The sequence below is a fragment of the Pelobates fuscus genome, chromosome 4 (genome assembly GCF_036172605.1).
Source record: "Pelobates fuscus isolate aPelFus1 chromosome 4, aPelFus1.pri, whole genome shotgun sequence".
Classification (NCBI taxonomy): domain Eukaryota; kingdom Metazoa; phylum Chordata; class Amphibia; order Anura; family Pelobatidae; genus Pelobates; species Pelobates fuscus.
In genome coordinates, this window is record NC_086320.1 from 124,354,277 (window position 1) to 124,369,254 (window position 14,978).

General features: G+C 35.2%; 1 protein-coding gene across 1 annotated transcript in view; it reads right to left on the reverse strand.

The window, feature by feature from the left end:
* Positions 1-14,978, reverse strand: part of PIEZO2 (piezo type mechanosensitive ion channel component 2) — a 409,694-nt gene that overhangs the window by 82,596 nt on the left and 312,120 nt on the right. Inside the window, exons 20-29 of the mRNA XM_063451573.1 lie at positions 13,782-13,942; positions 11,879-12,055; positions 11,486-11,614; positions 10,750-10,950; positions 9,852-10,056; positions 9,617-9,718; positions 6,913-7,078; positions 4,598-4,841; positions 4,145-4,241; positions 2,592-2,751 (exon numbers count right to left, since the gene is read on the reverse strand). Of these exons, the coding sequence (XP_063307643.1) occupies positions 2,592-2,751; positions 4,145-4,241; positions 4,598-4,841; positions 6,913-7,078; positions 9,617-9,718; positions 9,852-10,056; positions 10,750-10,950; positions 11,486-11,614; positions 11,879-12,055; positions 13,782-13,942 (1,642 nt within the window). The remainder of the gene's footprint in view (positions 1-2,591; positions 2,752-4,144; positions 4,242-4,597; positions 4,842-6,912; positions 7,079-9,616; positions 9,719-9,851; positions 10,057-10,749; positions 10,951-11,485; positions 11,615-11,878; positions 12,056-13,781; positions 13,943-14,978) is intronic.

A 14,978-nucleotide genomic window follows, 5' to 3' on the forward strand; every position in this document is an offset into this window, starting at 1 on the left:
ATATTGTGCTAGTATTCAGTACTACATTTTGCATGCTTTTACATAGAATAATTGTTTTATATATATTTTTAGCACCTGGTGTGTCTTTCTATTTTATAGTATTTTGCACAAATCTTTAGAGGTATATTCACATTGTTGTCAACTTAAGAAATTCATTTTATATATCAGCGTTATTTATGTGCTATTAGCCGTTTGTTTTTCATTTAATACATGCTTTGTATATTAGTTTCCAGGTTTTAGATTGTCCATTGGAATTTTCTTCCCTATTTGGTCTGGAACAAGTCATTGTATTTAGTTTCAGTCATATTGGACTATGTGATACTATTTTTGAGGGCATTTGCCTAATTCCAAAATGGCCACTGAACTGTTTCCGGCTACATACTGAACACATGGAGTCAGCAAAGCTGGACACAGCAGAAGTGATGTCACCAGAATTGCGCCAGAAGTGATGTAACGCATGCCTGATCCGGATCAGGAAGTAGGACGACTTCTTAACACGTAGACACACAAAACTAATTTCGCTGGGGATTTAAAAGGCGGTACCTTTCAAGATGAACTTATCTGTCGAGACTCACTTCTGTTCCCTTGTTGCTCCAGCAGCACCGACGATTAGCGGCAGTCTGGACGTGCGCATGCACGAATGCAAGGGTCGGGATGCGACCCCCATAAACTGATCACATCACGTCTCCCAGAGAATGATAGACACTTGGGTGAAGTGCAAGATCATTCCATGCTGCAGGGCAGCCCTGTGGGTGCAGCTGGAACTAATTAGGGATATGTTCACTCCCATGGAAACCCTGCTTAACTGACAGCCCCATGCACCAATAGGGTGTTATGGAGGCATGGCAGAAAAAGGCTTTTCACCATATTTAAACCCTAAACAGCTGAGCCTTCATTGCTCTGTTGTTCTTAGCTACTACCCTGCAAGCTACCTGTGTTAAAGCTGTACTCTTGGATTTACCTGACCTCTGGCCTGCCCTTCCGTTTCTGATACTTAATGTCTGGATTTTTGACAGCTGACTGCCTTGCCCTTGCTGGATTTGTTTTCCCTGGACTTTGTTTATTATTTTCTTACTTTCAAGTACTGCATTTAGGATTTCATAGACCTAACGTGACATTATCTGGCACTGGAGAAGACTATGTAATAGTTGAAATGCATTTGCTGTGTACTGGAATTCTATTGCTGTCCAGTAGTGTATAATGTCTGATCTTTTTAAATGGTTACACACTGCTTTAGACTAGTCCTTTTTCTTTTTTATGTCTTATACATATTTTTACTTTTTAGTAATATTACAATAAAATATTTTGAAGATGTATTCCATCTTGTCTTTTGGTGGCTGTATGCAGACAGTATTGGCCTCTTGGAGCTTGCTATATAGAGCATGGCACGGCTCTATCCTTGTGAATTTGATTCACACTATTTATTGCGTTTTATATTTTTATGGATTACACAATGTGTAATTATTAATAATTATTATATTAATTTTGGATTTCTGCTGGGTATGAAGTTGCTGCTAACCATATTTGGAAGTTTACATCCCATGTTTATAATAAGCATATCATTGTGTTCACTAGGTGGTGTATGAACTTTTTTATATATATATATTTTTTTTTTTTTTATGAACAAGGCACAGTGATACATATCATATATAGCTAAGAGCCAAAAGTGGTGAGATCAAACATGATAAAACTTCCTTGACCAAGCAGTCACACAGGATTTCAAGACCAGACAGACCAACATCTGCATAGCCTGGATTGACTGCAAGAAAACCTATGACACATGGATACCGGAAAGCTTGGTTCTAAACGAGGTCAACTAGACAGGTCATCAAGAACTCAATTGCTAAATAGAGAACAATTCTAGAAGCAAATTACAGGACAATAAGTCAAATGAACATTAAATGTGGCATTTACCAGAGTGATGGGGTATACTCAATACTGTTCTGCACAGGGCTCAGCCAGATCATCATGAAGAGTGGATACAGATACAGATACTGGAATGGAACTACCTAAGCTACATGGATGGTATCAATTTATATGTCAAAAGTGAGAGGGACATTGGCTTGCTGATCCACCTAAGGATCCACCTAAGTTACCTGCAACCTCAAGGAAGAGGTTCCATGGCAAAACAAATGTATTCATGGGAGACTGAAAGACCGCACTGAAAACAGATAAGTGAAACAGAATAACATTCTGTGCTTTAAGACACTTCGCTATAAGGGTTTCTAGAACGTCCGTTGTCAATTTATTTTTGCTAACTCTGACTGCACTCACATAAGGATTTTATCGGACGAGCATCATTACTGGCTGCGTTTATGGTTTTTTTTAACATGCATTTAAATGCACTGCCTATATAATAGGTTAACCTTTTAGTTACAACATTTATACATCCTACTCATAAAAATGACATCATGCGTATAACAGTTTTCAACTTCCAACCAATTAATTTTAGTTTCCATTTTTTCATTTACTCAGATCAGTTTGTCTATCTTCCAACCATCTTTTCAATCTGTCATCTAGCTAGTGATCAGTTTTATTTACCGAACCTCAAAATATCCCCATGATTACCATTCATATCCAAGAATACACACCTAGAAGCAAGGATCTGTGAAGACTTGATGTCTGCCACCACATGTAAGAAGTAATAGCTCATGAACACTCTTCTTTGTAGTAAGAGGAAGGCAAAGCATATGCTGTCCCAAATTATTCCAGCCTCTCCACTCGGCAACTGGCAATTGTCAGTGGTCTCAGCTAAAAAAATAAAATATAAAAATAAAACTCTGCGTTTATGAAATAGGCTTTATTAACTAGTATATACATTAATGTGCAATAGTATACTAAATGTATAGTTTGTACAGCTTATTGTATTTGTTCTGGTGAGTATAATCATTCCCTTCAGGCTATTTGCAGTAAACACTGTGTTTTCAGAGAAAAGGTGGTGTTTACATTGCAGCCTAGGGATACCTCCACTGGCCACTCCTCATAGAGGAGCTTCCTCAGGCTGCAGCATTGCCATTCAGTGTCTCCACCCTCTGCATGGAGACACTGAACCTTCCTCATAGAGATACATTGATTCAATTCATCTCTAAGAAGAGATGCTGATTGGGTGACATTTGGCCCCACCCACTTCCCCACCTCCTTGGCAATTTCAGCCAAGCCAATGCTTTCCTGTGGGAAACCATTGTTATTGGCTAAGAGCATCACTTCTCATGAGGTCAGCCAAGGAGTCAGATCAGGAGCAGATTGGAATAAAGGTAAGATTTTACTATATTTAGGGGGGTAAGATACTGATTTAAACATGATAGGGTCAGCCTATAGTGTTCAACCTATAGTGTTCCTTTAAGTTTAATGCCTTGAAGAGAGCAGTTGTGTCTTCAGTATTCATACCCATACTACTATGAACAAGTTCATTCATTTTTTTTAATGAAGTGACCAAAACACTATATATTTTCCATGACATAACAGAAACAACTTAGCAGTGACAAGTAACCTACATGCACAGTGTGTAAGACCCCATTTGACTCTCTGCCTTGCTACACGCACAGTACAAAGCTGGTACAAGTTTGTATTTCCTGGCTTTCTGATTGACAGGTCTTCTAGACAGAGTTCTGTGTTCAAAATCAAAACATTGTTTTGCCAACTGGATAAATAAGTGAAAACAATGACTGCAAGAAGCAATCAAAACCTTGGCACCATAACCATTTCAATATGCTGAAGTGGTTATAATGCCTAGGGTGTCCCTTTAACATGCAATATTATCTAGCCCATTCACAAAGCAACATCATTTATGGTGGCCACGCAACCTTTTTTGTGTGTCCCTGACAATTTAAGAGTTCCACTGAGGGTTAGTGGAAGTAACACTGTGATAATAATGCTTCTCTGTGTACATACTAAAACGTACACAAACTATATTATGGACACTTACTGGTAAAATGTCTGATGCCATAAACAGATTTTACAGGCAGAGAACGGGTCTCACAAGTCATTACAAGTGCAGCAGACATGTATAGCGTATAAAGGCACTTCTGTCTCCACCACCCCCCCCCCCCCCCTTCCCCCACACCCAGTCTTGGATGCAGTAGCTCTTGTTTTAAGTAAATAATTGAGAGCTGTTACATTCAATTTGTTCAATTCATATACTTACGGATGCGATAACCTTTCACAGTACAGGCCAGGCTGAATGCCTGAATTAGCCAGCAGCTGTTTTTGATTAAGGATTCAATATAGCCGCAAGCTCCTATCTAGAACCAGAAAGAGGAGATGTGAGGTTTATTTCAAATGTATAAATATATATGGAGTGGTCTTACTGACTGTCTAAGACATATCTTTGTAAACAGTGAATCTTGCCAGGCAACAATTTTAATAAAGCCAATCAGTATACAATGTGCATAAGTGTTCACAGTTAATTATGGTCACCTAGACTATTTCTAAAATATATGAGAAACAAGACTAAACTTTAAGAAGAATAGTAAATAAATTAAAATCCAACACAGAATATTTTTGAAATTTCCCACATTTTATTTAAGAATTTGGTTGGAATACGTTTTGTGCTAAATAATACTAAATACAGATGGGAGATTGCAGATGAGTCACTTACTGAAAGTATATTTTTCATTGTTATAACAAACACATTGTAAGCAATCAGCCAGTCCCAATAGCGCAAGATGCTCCGTATGGGCTTCAGTAACAAATCTCCCCCAAACAGCAAGAAGTAGAAACAAGCTACAAGATATCCCATGCAGAATATGCTGATTCGCGTGGTTCCAGTAATGAAGATGATGGTTAGCACAAACCAGAAGAGATAACTAAACATTATTACTTTACACATGTCCAAATAAGACCTGCAACACAAACGAGACATTCTCTTATTAATGCAATCTCAATTAAATGTTAACAGTGAGAGCTGTCAATTTGCACCATGTAAATACTCAATAAATAGATATAAATAAAAGTTTATTATCAGCCTCCTACATATTATCTGTATAATGACTAGCTACAGCTGTTATACTCTTACAGCATATCATCATCATGCCTAAAGGTAACGCAAGGTTCTCATGTCAGTATATTTATCCAGGCACAGGACAATGTGTTTTTACGGACCAAGTTCAAGTTGTCTAGACAATGTTTACATTGACAATAAATGGCAAAGAAAATATTAGCTTGGGCCTTAGCTCAATTATCAGCTACAGCTATTCCGTAAACATAATGTTAAAAACTGCATGTGCATGTCTTACGCCTAAACTGCCCCTAACTAACTCCCAACTAGAATACATTTGATACTTTCCTTTAAACACGAAAAACAATCAAAATTAAAGGATCACTACAGTGTCAGGAAAACAAAGCGGTTTTCCTGACACTATAGTGCCATGAGGGTGCCCCCACCCTCAGGGTCTCCCTCCTGTGGCTTACCTTACCTTAATCCAGCGCCGGGCTCCCTTGGCGCTGGTGAACTCTCCTCCCCCGCCGACGTCAGCGGAGCCGAATGCGCATGAGCGGCAAGTTCCACGCGCACATTCAAAGTGTCCATAGGAAAACATTTCTCAATGCTTTCCTATGGACGCTGTGTGCGATGGAGGCGAAATGTGCCTCCAGCGTCGCAGATGCTCCTCTAGTGGCTGTCCAGGAGACAGCCACTAGAGGCTAGCCTAACCCCAAATGTAGACATAGCAGTTTGCATCTAAAGGGTTAAAACCTGAGGGACCTGGCATACAGACCACTTCATTGAGCTGAAGTGGTCTGGGTGACTATAGTGTCCCTTTAAATTTAGCCCATTAAGACACATGCACATCCATTTTCTTCTAGTCATTCAAGTGCTGGTTTCATTTTGCAGTGAAATATTTTTCTTTGCCAGAGTAACTTTTGTAGGTCAAAATGAACTGCTGCATTTGAGCAGACAGAAAAAAAGGAAAAGTGAAGGAGGGTTGTGAGAACACTAAGATCACTACAGGGATTCCTTACAAACTATGTTCTGCCCATATGCAGACATTAGTTTTACATTCTGATGGTATTTTTAAGACGTTGTAATCCTAGTGTGATTTCCTACAAACACCCACAGACAGGGTATTTGACCATGTTTATTTATGTGTTGTCACGTGCACTGTTTGTAACACAACTGATACTTCTGCGAAACATTGCAGATAAGGAATACCATGTATTGTCTAACACATTTTAGTTCCCTGACATTTCTGTAAAGGGTGTTAGAATACATGTAAAATGTACATTTTGCAAATAGATGTTATAATATTTTAGGTATCCTTAACAGCAAAGTATACACAAAAATGTATCCTATAGACTGACTATACAACTCATAATACAAATAGATTTTATGGTATTTAAAAAAAAATAAAAAAAATAAAGTGTTTAATAAAAGCAGTAAGAATTTGTAGGCATTCTTTAAATTATATAAGATGAAGTGGTCTGATATCTCTAAAACAAAGCAATATCTAGACTAAAAAGATGGAATTAGACAGATGCAAAAGGAAAAATAGCTCTAAAACTGGAAAAAAGGATCACCAAACCTTAAGCAATTTAGAAATAGGAAAAACACTATTCAATATAATGGGAATATGCAGGAGCTATTAAACCTTATTAATAAACATAAATAATGAAGTGGATGCTTTACATTACACTAGGAGTCATTTTGGTAAATAAATCAATTACATGTTTAATATTCCAATGTAATGAATCCATACTATTTGTATTATATGGAGGACAATTCTCCATATAAAGTTATATGTGTAGATGAGAACATTGAATTATTAATGGAATTTTGAAACTTTCTCATTGGTTAATTAAATATCGTTGTCTTTAAGGAAGTGGTTGGAAAGTTCTGCCAAGCTGCTGTTGATAATATATATCATTCCTAGTCCGGTGATGTTCTATGGTTCTAGACTCCAATTATTTTTGCTGTACCTGCAGTGAATAAAGTCAGGGACAGGATTATGTTGGCTAAAGGATGCAGCATCAAGGTTCATGCAGATCTCCACATTGTCACCAGCCATGATCCTCACCGCAGCCTTGTTCTCATCCTCAAACACTTCTCTTTGAAGGGATGCACAGAGTAATAGCATAAAATCATCTACCAGAAATGAGGAATTGAAAATAGGTATAAGATTACTATTTTTATTGTTGACGAAGATAATTACAGATTATGTGGATGAACATTTACAGAGTTATCCACTAAAGTGCGAATGGTCATACAGTTTCAAAATAAATAAAAGTAATTAAAAATTTGGGCAAAGAAAGCTGAACTGAAAACCCAACTGACAATATTTCTGATTCTGCCCTGTTCGAATTCACTTTATGTTCTTTAAAAAACTTTTTTTTTTTAGTTAATAAACCTGAGGGAGTTAAAGACACACTTATTTTTCTTAAGTAATTGATGGTATTCCATTGTATACAGACAAATTCATCCTTAATCCTACAACCTGCTCCCTGTTGTTATTTTTTTTATTTATGACAACCTTTTTTGATTTCAAATAAATTTGGACAATACCACACAATTAAAAAGATTACAATACTCTGAACTGTCTCGATGTCCCAAAGGAAGAAACCGTCATACTCTACTCATATCATATCAAACAGCGAGCCATTAAAGACAAAAACTGAAAATTAGATAATGCTTCATAGCCAAAGTCAACCTCATGATAATCCAGTAAATTACAGTATTGGGGGTTGGGTGGAATCGTAGCCCCTAGGTAAGGAAAAGGGCATGTAAGACCAAAGAAAGAGAAACAAGGGATAAGTGGAAAGGACAGAAAGGTAAACAAAGTATAAATAAATAAATACATTTTTGTTTTGAGTGTTCACATTTGTATATAGCTTGGTCACTTAACTTGCACGTGTAAAGCAAGGATCTGTTGGGCGATGTTAAACACAAGTCAACATCCATGTTTGCAAGTGCCTCTAAGAATTCCCTCCTCAGTTTGAATACATATTTCAGTCCCTTCATCCCTGTTTTCCTCATATCTACCTGTCCTACACAGTAGGTAAATTGATATCGAGTGCAGGAGCACATAAGCTCACACATATTCTATACTGCCCTATCTCCCCATCTTGGAGAAGTTGTATTTCTGTGAAATGTGGAAACCAAATAGAAAAAAAAGGCATTTCTTTAAAATAGTGGGGCTCAGTGGTACAAATGTTGTAAATCAAATAAACAATAAGCTAACTAATACTTTAAATAAGAAGGCTGTGCCAAGGCATTGTGGTCTTGATTTAAAGTTTAGGATAAGTCTTTCAAATTATTTAATATTTTTGGTAAAACATTTCAAATAAGTTTTCCAAATATTAAAATATCCAAAAATGCATGATATATAAAACATAAATTAATATGTTAAAATATTTATCAAAATAGTAAATAATTTGAAAAGCGTATCTAAAAAATATTAAATAGAGGTATGAGGTTCAGTGGTACAAATTTAGGCTTCAATTCAATATTGGATACATTTAATGGATACACTTTTAAAATTATGTAATATTATAAACTATATTTTCATTTTACGTTTTTGATATATTGATAAATTTTGTATATGTGATATATTATTTGTATGTTTTAATAGTTTGAAAAAATTATTTTAAAAGTTTCTCCAAAAATATTATATCATTTGTTGAGCTTCTCAAATAATATTAAATTGAGGCCTTAGTATCTTTAAAAAAAAAAAAAAAAGAAGAAGAAGAATGGATTGCTTCAAACATTGCATGGTTTACCAGGGCACTACAATCTTTGTATAATATTTTTGGCTAAGCTTTTTAAATGAGTTTTTAAAATATATAAAAATATATAAAAATATATATAATATATGAAAAACTGAACTGTACAGGGCCTTTTGTGGGGTGAGTTAACAGCTGACTTAGCAAGTCATAGGTTATTATTATTATTATGTTATTATTTATATAGCGCCAATAAATTCCGCAGCACTTTACAGTATGTGGACGAACGGACATGTAGTTGTAACCAGACAAGTTGGACACACGGGAACAGAGGGGTTGAGGGCCCTGCTCAATGAGCTTACATGCTAGAGGGAGTGGGGTAGAGTGACACAAAAGGTAAGGACAGTATTAGACTAATGACAGTTGCAAGAGAGTAATCAGTTGGGAGCTATAAACAGTTTAAATGATACACTTTACAATGATTATTTGAAGGAGTGGAGACTGGGTGAGCATCTAACGGAGGAGGGAAGTGACTCATAGCAAAGTGGAAAAAAAATCTTTAGAGAACTCTACTGATCCAATAATAATTTGTTTGCTTTCCACAAGTCAATTGTTTAATAACTAGAGACGTTGGATATAAATGTAATTTGAAGATAAGCAACCAACCAGCATAATCATTTCTTTTAGCCTCCAAAACACAGGAAATGGTTTGTATCTATTAATCTGAACTCATGAGTATGTTGCACACATGGTAGAATAATGGACTAGAAGCCACATGTATGACTTTTCACATTACATAACTCTAATTCAAGCGTATTTGAAACCATTTTTGTTTAAAGCAATATACATTTAGTGATGTCAGGGATTCCCATTGCTCAGTTCTTTACATTTTCTCATAAAACCCATGTAGCAAGCATTGTGGAATATTTAATAAAACCGAATGTAATCCTCAGCACATACTTACAGACAAGAAATATGGCGCTAGGTCTGACAATGAAATCTGGAAAGTATAACCACTTTATTAAATTGGAGTTAAAATTGGCTCCGTAGTGTCTCCAAGGGTAGTCTGCAAAGACAAAAAGTAAGTAAAATGTATAATAAAAAAAGAAAAAGTTTGTGCTAGGTTTAGTTAGTTGAAATAAAAAACATTGTATAATGAAAAATAAAAAAAAAGAAGAAATTACAAAATGATCTTTTACCTTTACATGGAGCTGGAGGTATGCCGATACATATGAAGTACTGGAATGTAATAATACAAGCAAGAAAGCAGCAGTACCTATGCCAGGACTCTGCAATGGCTTTTCTTCTGCGACGGTACAATACGACAAACAGACTTAGCCCATGAATCGTGGCAAAGAAGTCCATCCTCTGGCCAATTACATTAACAGACAGTAAGAAGCAAGTCTGCATGTGAGAGGAAAAAGTTATCTTAGAACAGCTCAAAGTAGATATGCCTATCATGGGGTTGTAAATTGAAATACATGACCTATTCCATATAAGTAATATAATGAAAATTAATTTTGCACCTTTATTAGAATCTTACCAATATCATTTGGATTCTAATTGCTCGGAAAAGGGCAGATACCTCACCTATCTGAAACGTAACATCTTTCTTACCAATGGAAATTCATAGAAAACAGCATGGGAAATTTGGGTCAAACACACGGTTTTATACAAAATGGGACATGTAATAACGTTAAACTTTAACACTATCCTTAAATGGGGAAAAGGACACATTCTGAATAGTGTGCTTCTATGTTTAGTGTTAGTGTGCTTGTTTCTGTCAGATTGTTGTTGTTTTTTAGAACTCTTTTTTAAAATACATTTTTTAAGATAAAGTAAACATTTCATTTTTTAATTCTGTTAAGCTTTAAATAAACTGTAGCACTTTCTGTATATATATTTATACACATATATATATATATAATATAATGGATGGATATATAATAATTAAAAAAAAACCAAAATATGCAAATGTATCCACAAATGTCATTATTTATTATGCAATAAGGTGAATATTGTGCTAAAGCTGTGCTAAATTTTTGCTAATGCTGTGCTTGCAAATCGCATTATGGCAGCTCTTCTGTAAAATCATACCTCCAACCCAAACTTGTAGAAAAAGTAGTTGATGAAATACTTGGCACAATTTATAAGTCCATCATCCAAGTGTTGTCGTGTAATATCATGAAAGATTGTTTTAGTAGCAGGTGCAGTGATGTTGTTTCGGCATCTATAGTATTCCTGATGTCGATATATGGTTACTTCAAAAGCTAAAATGGCCAGCATTAGTAAATTATTCTATTTTAAGGAAAAAAAAGACAGAAAGAAACATCAGTTTAAATAACTATTATTACTGGACTAGACTTTAACGTCAACATATATAAAATTAAAGTATATTGCAATTAAAATCTACTTTATTTAAGTTTTTGGTTTGGAAATCATGAAAAGTGCATACTTTAGCTTTTAAAGAATTCCAAGGTGACATGACCGCTTATATGGTGGTGGTGTCTGTGCGGAGAAAGGGAAATTATCAACTGTATCTCTTTCTAAAGCTCCTGGTGGCTTTGTCTGCTAGAAGTCAAAGACTTAGAGACTCCATATCTGATCTCACAAATGTGCAATGAGATGCTATAAGGACATGTTATGTATCTCAACAGCAGATATTTGCTCAAATGACTGATGGGAATTTGCTACATTTGGCATTGCTACATTCGGCGTTGTGTATAGAATTAGTTTGTACATCTAGTTGTTGGTTTTTGTTTTTTTTAAGCAGTGGAACAACACAAAAGGGTTGAATTGATATTATGTAAATAATACACACAATCTAACTTACCCTTAAGTAAGCAAGTAGCGACGTTTCCGATTTCTTTAGTCCTACCCATCCTGATGGATCAATAGATGAGTTGTACAGAAGTGAGGTCATGAGTTCTTTAGGATCCACATTGGTTTGATTAGGAGATGGCTGTAAAAGAGCATCACAAAACATTTCTCAGCACATTTGGTATTTTTAAGTATTTTATCGTATAAATAAAAAAAAAGTATGTAAAAAAATAAGATTAAAACATGTAAATAATTTTCATAGTATTCAATTATTTCAAAGTTTCTCACAAAATATTAATTAGATGGAAAGCGTATCCAACAATAATAAATAAAGGCCTAAATGTGATATTAAAAAGAAAAAAATCTAACCATTTTTACAAAGTCATATTAACATTATGGTACTCACAATGGTGCAGTTGACAGAGAAGTTGAGAGGTTCAATGGATGACAGTTGGTACAACATTTTACATACAATAATCACGCATGTCCAAACAGTGCAAACACTGGATGCTAATGGTCGGAATTGTGAATAGGGTAGAGCAAACGCCCAGGCAATTAAAAACACATAATTCAGCAAAGATACCTACGCACAAAAAGACAATGAAAGTAATGTTATATGAAGAAACAAGGATGAGGACAAAAAATTCCAACAATACAGTCGTTGGGGTTTGGGGAGAATGCAATATGCGTCATACGTATATTACTCTTACTTCCAAATGTCCCAAGAAGCCAGAGGGACGTATAGCTATTGCTTCGCTACAAAGGGTAACAATCAGATGTTCTCTCAGCTAATAAGGTCACATAACATATTTTTTTGTATGGGAAAAATTTATTTGAGTTGTATTTTTGCGTAGCATTCGGGATTGCAGCACAATGAGCACTTTGCATCTCTGCTACATTAAAATTTGTTAAGTCAGGCCTAAAACGCTTGGAATGCTCTAACTGTGTGAAGCTCCACAAATTGTCTGTTTATCTGTTTATTGTGTAAGTCATATCTCTTTTCTTTGACTCAATGAAAGCCTTGAAAATGTGTTGTTTTTTTTTTTGCTTTCTGATGTTATACAGCTGTTAGCATTGTAATGCACAAAATATTAAGTCATTTAGCATTACATTTTCTTTTAGGTTTAGCTTTCAGCTTTCTGTACTGATTTTTTATTTTTACTTTTTATTCCCATAGGCACATTATGTCAACAGATTCCTCTTAAACCTCTCTATTAAACTAAAATGAAAAAATCTCCCCCCTACAGCAAAATAGATCAGTAATACACTGAAACAAAATATTGTCTCTTAAAATCATTTAATGTTCATTCAATTAGGAAATTTCAAAAGATAAAATTACAATACTTCAAACCATATTTATACCTAAAACCATGCCTTCTTAGACATGCCTCTCAGCTAAGGGAGTTTCTTCATGTCCCTGCAGTCTCACTGCTCAATTCTCTGCCATTTAGAAACTAAATCACTTTGATTATGCGGACCTAGCCACACCACCCCTACTCGTGACTCCCTACACACTTTCTGTAAGTGATATCTTATTTTAAATCTTTCTCTATTACACAGAGCGTTTAATTAAAAATGTATTATCACCTGTTCTGTTAATAGCCTGCTACATCATGTAGGAGCCTGTTAATGGCCTGCTATAGCATGTAGGTGTTTAAAGTTGAATTAATAGAAGAGGAGATAAAAGCTTCTGTAGTAAACACACTGTGCTGTAAAATCTAACTGAAAATCAAACTTTTTTTTCAAATTTTATATTGGCTGTGTGAGTGAGGCTAAGGGTGCATAAACAGAAACAAAAGTTATTTAACTTCTAAATAGCAGTGAACTGAGCAGTGTCACTGCTGTGTCACTTTATTTCTGGTGCTAAAGCACAAATAATAAATAAGTTGTTTTTTTTTCCCACATAGCCCTTTTTTCACTCCCTTAGATGCAATATTAGCAAGGAAGATAAAAATATGATCATAAATCAATAAATCACCTTGAAAATTATTTGGACAAAGATTTGAAAAAATTAGGTAATAGACAGAGTCAAAATAATCTATTGTGTTGGCTCATGGAAGTCGGTACATGCAAAAAAAAGGGTAAAGGTGGCATATCATACTGCAAGTCAACTCTAGTACTCTGATGAATGGAGAGGAAAATAAAAACATGGTGTACGTATGATAATCAATGAAGTTTATGTTTCAATGTAGTTTTGTAGTGGAGTACTTTTTATAGCAAGAAGAGGGACCACTAATCCCTTCATCAAATATTCTAACCTTTGTGAATGTTGCAAATAATTACATTTTCTACAAAGCAAAACGTCCTACCTCCTTCACGCTGACCCAGATGATGTATGAAGAAACTATCTTTATTATGTGAAGTTCCAAAATCCACCAAACAAAGAGCTGAAGTTTATGGAAATATTCCAAAAACTTTAGGAAAAGGACTGTTAAGCGATCTATTACTAAATGCCATTTGTTTCTGGAATCTAAAAAACAAACAAAAAAAACAATTCCAAATTGATAAACATACAGATATTTACATCACATACTCTCTATTAAATATAAAAACATTTGTTGAGCATACCCATAGTAAAAATCTTTATTCTGTGGCTGCATTTTCAAAGATCTTCTTGTGCTGTTGTGGATCTACTGTTTGGGTTTATGAACACTACAATCAACTCCTTCCCACACGTACATTTCTTTAATTACAAAATCCCCACCTTAGTCAATGTGGATATTAAACTATTAATATTATGTAAGAAAAAGAAGAGAATGAGCCTAAGGTCAAAAAATAGTACACTGGGATAGGGGGATAACCCCAAATAGAAACTGAAAATGAATAAACAATAAATAGTGTACCTGAGGGGAGGAGGGGAAAAACTGGGAAAAGATAAACTCTAATAAGAGTGTCAGCTTATCACCATATATTGGGAAATAAAATCAAAAATATATATTTTTTTATTAGTATATTACAAACGTGCTTCTGTACAACAGGTGAGTGGTCTGATCGGCAAAACAGAAAATAAAAAATTCGTAGAGACCTGTCTCTACAGAAAATCTGAGGAAAGGTATTCTGATAGTAGTTGCCGATTTAGAATATGATACTACTGGTTGCTGTGGGGTAGCAATGTAACCTGTTAGGGAACTAATACTGGTATAGATATAACCCTGCACACGTCTGTGTGAGGGTATATAGCCGCAAGAGACAGCACAGAGAAGTACTGACAGTAAATAACAGAAGGGAGATGAAACCTAAACGGTTAGTTTGCAGTGTATATGAAATAGTAATTATACACTGGTGGGTTCTCTATGTGTCAGATAGAAGAAGTAGCCGAAGTCCATATGCTAACTGAAATAGTAGATGTGATAACGGTCAACCGGACAGTATATTCCAGATCTTAGGTCTAGACTATTAAAGTAATCCCAGTAAATTCCCTTGTTGCTAAAGCGGCACCTAAAGCCTAGGTCTTAACTATTAGAGTAATCACTGTAGATTAACTTGGTGCTAAGAAGACACCCAAT